The sequence below is a fragment of the Leptonychotes weddellii genome, chromosome 2, assembly GCF_054177405.1.
Source record: "Leptonychotes weddellii isolate Sample4059 chromosome 2, ASM5417740v2, whole genome shotgun sequence".
NCBI classification, from domain to species: Eukaryota; Metazoa; Chordata; class Mammalia; order Carnivora; family Phocidae; genus Leptonychotes; species Leptonychotes weddellii.
The window spans coordinates 169,998,973-170,004,972 of NC_138370.1; the positions used below are offsets into that span (position 1 = coordinate 169,998,973).

General features: G+C 36.7%; 1 protein-coding gene across 6 annotated transcripts in view; it reads left to right on the top strand.

The window, feature by feature from the left end:
• RAB28 (RAB28, member RAS oncogene family) overlaps positions 1 to 5,999 on the top strand; it is a 93,967-nt gene extending 87,968 nt beyond the window's left edge. For 2 of the 6 annotated variants that reach the window (XM_081812603.1, XM_081812607.1), the window contains 2 exons: positions 4,047 to 4,141; positions 5,399 to 5,999. In XM_081812603.1, the coding sequence (XP_081668729.1) occupies positions 4,047 to 4,136 (90 nt within the window). In that variant the 3' untranslated portion in view covers positions 4,137 to 4,141; positions 5,399 to 5,999. Of the gene's footprint in view, positions 1 to 417; positions 456 to 503; positions 1,177 to 4,046; positions 4,142 to 5,398 lie in introns of those variants that run through there. The other 4 variants (XM_081812602.1, XM_081812606.1, XM_081812605.1 and 1 more) reach the window with 3 other exon arrangements.
• Position 6,000: the final 1 nt, after the last annotated feature.

Consider the following 6,000-nt stretch of genomic DNA (forward strand, 5'->3'; position numbering starts at 1 on the left):
ATTCAGTTTGTGACATAGGTATTTATAATCAGATTATAGTCTTGGTTCCATTCAGTGATTATATAAAGAGATTCTGCTATTTTAGTCTAACCTAGTTTGTTCCTTAATGTACACTCTAGATGCCTTGTCCAGAGTCCCCGATTTAAGCAGTAGTTGCATTTGTATCATTTATCTGTTCTCTTTTCTCTCCCAGCTGTTCTCCTCTAAGATAGTGTAAAAGCTGGGACTAGTTGTTAACAAATGTCCTCATTTCTCATATTGTTCACGTTTTTTTGTTTGTTTACAAAGTCGTCAAACCTTTAGGGAAAAAAATGAATTTCCAATTGCTATGCTCTCAAAGGTGTAGCGTTCAGCTTTTCAGTAATACATCAGATAATCCAAGGAGAAAATGCATACTCTGTGTCTTGTCTCTTTCAGTCTGAATTGCAAGAAGGTTTTGCCATATATACTTGATGGTAAGAGGTTTATTCATTCATTCATTCATTCATTCATTCATTTATCAGAGAGAGAGCGAGCGAGAGAGCACACAAGCAGGGGGGAGCGGCCGGCAGAGGGAGAAGCAGGCTCCCTACTGAGCAAGGAGCCTGATGCGGGACTCAGTTCCAGGACCCTGGGATCATGACCTGAGCTGAAGGCAGATGCTTAACTGACTGAGCCACCTAGGCGCCCCAAGAGTTCTTAAGCATTTTTAAGCCTTGACATTTTCACTTGTCAGTTAATAAACTATGAATTTCTGTTTGGTTTGAACTTGGTAAGCATTAGTTTCCTCAAAACAAAAATTTCTCTCCTGTCTGAGATACTAAACTTGCTAAAAATATATATATATGTGTGTGTGTGTGTGTGTACATATATATATATTATTCCTGAGGTCCCCTCTGAATATTTTCATACTATATATGAACATATCTAGCATAGGGCCTGGTGTGTATTAGGCATGCACATAACTGTACAACTCAAGTGCCCATTTAACCCCTGATCCTAGGGTCCCTCTCTTTAGCTTTATCTGAATATTGACCTTCCTTAAGGAGCCACAAGGAACTTAGATTCTTCTTACCTAGATGTTAATCGTTATCATTTTTGCCAATCTGTTTACAAAAACTGCACTGAGATTCCTTTCTTATCCTAAACATCACTTGTCTTACTTGTAGAACATACTTACTTGCTTTGTACAAACTATTCTAATCCTCAGATACTGAACATTGCTTAATGGATTTCCATATCATATCTTTTTCTTTTCCTCCTCACCTTTTAAAGTTATTTTTTTATATAGTTTCAAGATCTAAATGTGGGGCTTTAGAGACCATGTAGATAAACCTTGTGTTTTTAAAAAGATCAGGAGGTTGTGAACACCAAAGTGTTAAAGTAACTTGCACCCAAAGTTATGAAAGTTACTGGCAGCATGTAAGGACACATTATATGGAAGAAAAAGAAGTTTCTTCTAAGTTCCTACTATGTACAAAGTTCCATGCTTCAAAAAAATGCTATAACCATGCTTTAAGTGGTAATCTCTAATTTTGTTGCAGTTTGAATATATATCAACCATAATATTCTTTAATAGTCTACATCTCTGTATTCCATGCTAGACTCTTACACATCTCAGAAACAGAGATTATGTATTATTTATCTGAATGTCTTCAATATCTAGAATAGTGATTAGCTTTGAATGAGTGATACTGACGAGTGTTTAAGCCTTCAAGGTATGTTTACTCCATACCCTGAACATGACAAACTGCAACTTTTGCAATGGCAAATGTGTTACTACTGTCTGGATTAAGACACAGTTGCAGAATTGGCCAAATTGATCTTTTAGTGTCCTCCCGAGAGCCCATCTCTATACTCTTTACACCTTCCTGCCCCAGCGCCTAGGTTGCTTTCTTGCTTACTCTCTGCATAGCTGCCGCTTGCATTTCCAGTATCCACTCACAAATAAATACTCTGACAAAATAAGGGTTAAGCCGGTGTTCAGCCACACGGCTTCTTTCCTCTTAGGGCCATTTCTTTATTTTCACTCCATTAACTAATAGCAGAGAATAATAGCAGAGTGTGCTTTGTGGCTCCACGGGTAAAAGTTGGTGTTTTGTAGGTAACATTTTCTCTGAAAACATCAATGAATGGCTTGTAAACAAGCTGACTACCATGAAACCACCATGAAGTTTATGGCATGGAAATCATGTTTTTCTCCTCATAGAAAGCAAAGTTTTGAATCTGCAGAACCTTATTAGTCTGGCTTCCAGTTCAGAAACTTTGTACAAAGCTTTATGTCACCACAGCCAAGGCCTCCAAGAAAGATGTTGCCTTGTTAGTTCTTCATTAATTTGATGAAAATTAATGGTGAAAATCCAAGTCATTTATGTTAGTCAATACTTCAACCAAAATGTCTTAACCACAGGTCAGTAACCTGGTTGTGTTTATAGGATAGGGTTTAAACCAACATTGTGGAGGATTAATGAGTTGCTTACTGATTATGAAAATCCCTTTTCTTTATTGTAACCCATAGTTTGGCATGAAACAGTTAGGTTTGGGGAGGTCAGATAATGGTGTTCAACGTTAATACCTCATGTGGCAGTTGGTAATGCTTCTGTTGATAGCATCAGGCTGAATGCCTAGTAAATCATGAGTCTTGTCCAGAAGTTAATGCTGCTTGCTAGAGAATTGGAGCAGAGCCCATCCAAGGCTAATATACCATAGATTCCTCTTCACTTACTCTCAGTTGTTTATCCAATCATTATAAATACTATCACAAAAAACTGCCCATATTAATATGTGTTTCTTTTTTTTTTTTAAGATTTTATTTATTTATTTGAGAGAGAGAGAATGAGAGACAGAGAGCATGAGAGGGAGGAGGGTCAGAGGGAGAAGCAGACTCCCTGCCGAGCAGGGAGCCCGATGCGGGACTCTATCCAGGGACTCCAGGATCATGACCTGAGCCGAAGGCAGTCGCCCAACCAACTGAGCCACCCAGGCGCCCCTAATATGTGTTTCTATATGTGTTAATTAATAGATACTAATATGAAGAAAGATTTTCTGAAATAAGATATTTGAAATCATAAAAATAATGAGGATAATTTTAAGTCTAAGAAATTTGAGGGGAGCACGTTATCGCTATCATACATACTTGTCGTACATGCTCTTTTCATCCTAAGGGTTATAGCAATCCAAAACCTATCAAAGTAGTTTTGATTTTTTATTTAGCAAAACTCCTTTAGATATTTGAAACAGTAGCTATTGTGCTTCAATACTGTATGTCAGGACTTTTTCTTAAATGATAGAAAATGTGTTTTGTTTCTATATGGAATTTGGAAGCATGGAGGTGAGGGTTATGTGGGACAAGGGAATGAGCATCAAAAAGAAGTCTTTGACAAGTAATAGATATTAAGTGTAAAGATTGTAAGTGGCACATGGCTTCCTCAGATTTATGCATCCACTCCCCACCTTCAGAGAAAATTAATTACTCCTTCCCCTCTCTTCCCACAAGATATTATAAGTCCACTAGTAAAGCTCTTATCTTGTATGGCAATTAGCTGTGTACATGTTTCTCTCCCCATTTAGTCCAGAGCACCTTGTGAACAGAGATTGTGTAATTCAACCGTGCATTCCCAGTGTAGAGTGACTGGCACATAGATCTTCAGTAATGTTTGTTGAAGAAGATGGAATTAAATACTTTTACTGCACTTTAGTATAGAAAATCCCTGTAATTCTTTGTTGTCCTCTGAAATTCTGGGTGTTATAGATATAATGTGTAATTGTGATACCAAAAGTAGAACTCCCATCTTGTCTGGGAGGTTCAGTAGACATGTCTATTTCAATAATTAAATAGAGTTGCAAAGAATAACGTTTCATGGATCTTCATTCATTTTCTTTCCTTTTATGTGCATATATTCTGCTGTTTTTTTCTGTGACATGTTTAAATTTATGTGTTTGTTTCTTTTTCTGCTTTGATGTTCCCTTCTATTTTCAGTCATTGAACATACTTTCCTTTTTTTCTTTCTTTTCTTACCCCCCCCCACTTTCTTCTTCATCTTGTTTATGTTGTACGGAATTGACAGCATATTGTCAGGGCAGAAATAGTGAAGTACCCGGAAGAAGATAATCGACATACCAACTCTGCTCAGAGTAGAATCTGTTCAGTACAGTAGTGCAGGTATTAATGGGTAAATTGATTGCAATTTGGGGGAGGAGGGCGGGGGAATAATGGATGCTATCTTGCTCTTTATTCCTTATGAGTAGAGAAGTTCAAATGATTATTGTACATGATTGGGAGTTAATATTGTTAATTGTAAGGCCTGTTTTAGAACTGTGAAAAATTGATTCTTTGCCAGGAGACTGACAAACAAGGAATTGGAGCAAATTAAAATAACATTTCAGTTACTTTCAAACATATTTGTCTTTATCGTTGTGTTTATCACATGTGCAGTGAAGTGGAGAGTTGAGACAGTTATTTCATTATTCAGTCCTTCCCATTTTTCCTGAAATAGCATGGTAATTGAAAAGGTATTTTTAAAATTTGCCTTGAATTACCTTTCTTTGTCTGCTTCTGTGTGCAGACTTAGTAATAGAGTTGAGAACAGTGAAGGAGCTGTTTTAATTTAAATTATTACTTAGGGTATATTGCTAAATTCATCATTGAAGATATTCCTTGAAGTGTGGGTTAGAGGGATGGAAAGAAGAGTTAAAAGTGTCTTTTGGTTTAAATTATTTTAAAAACATGAATATGAGGTAATTTTCTAAATTTTTCATTCTGTATTTTGTTAGAGTCATTATTCATAACCCAATAGTGAGCTCTCTGGAAGTAAATTAGGGATTTGGGAGGAAAGTTTTAAAAATTGGTTTGCTCAAAACATTTCTCCTTTATATGTGGCTCCTATATAACATTTACACGTTTTCTGACTAACTCACAAATTGCTGCAGACATTCTAAAAAAGTTATGGCTGGGTATAATGGTTTATTTAAATATTAATAAATAATGACATATTTTACTTTGAAATTATGAAGTCTTGCCTATGAATTAAAGTATGTGAATGATTAATTCTCATTCATTTGCTTTAAATTATAACTAGGCTTTAATTTTTCTTATTGATGTGTCAATTTTGTGTTAGACTTGTGGTAACATCAAGTTAATGTCATAAAACCAGGGAAGACTCAGTAAAGGAATTGCTCTTCCATCCTTAAAAAACAAAAAACAAAACAAAAACAAAAAACAAACCGAAGCTCCTCACTCCCCAACATCTCAGCTCTACATCAGTTTGTTCTGATTGATTCTTTTAATATCAGCTCTGGCTTCATTTATGATGTCTATCATCAGGAGTTCACCACAGTTCAGAAAATAAAAATATACTTTAACAAGCTCTTTCTAAATGTTCTGATGTCCTGATAATAACTCTGTTTTCTTTTATGACAGAGGGTGGTGAAGGCAGATATTGTAAACTACAACCAGGAACCTCTGTCAAGAACTGTTAACCCTCCGAGGAGCTCTATGTGTGCAGTTCAGTGAGCGCACTTTACCTTTGTACCAGTGGTCCTGGCGGCCCTTCACCCCGTGTGGCCCGGGGCCTCTAGAAGCTCTGTTATCAGTGGCCATCTCTGTAGTGTTCAGTTAGCACTTTCCTCCCAGCTTCCTCGGCTCCTCGGCCTGGATGGGACTCAACTTCGGGGCGACACACTTGGAATCCATTAGACTGCTTCACTGAAAAAGAATAATGTTGGTTCTCTTTACGTTCTCCTTCTTTTTTCTCCGATGTAAACTTTTTTAGACAGATACGGAAACTATACAAGTCTTGATCAGCAGCCAGGATTTTGGCCCAGCACAGTTTCATTCTCTTATCTGAACTCCTACCTGGCAAAGTGCACTTCCGAGTGCAAACATTTAAACAAGTAATTTATCTACAGATGCTTCAGAAGGCATTCTTTTGCTGTCTGTTGTGAGTGAAAATATATAAAGTTGTATTCAACTGAAAATGCTTGAAATAAAGCTGTAATCTATTTTTTCATTTTTTTAAAAAG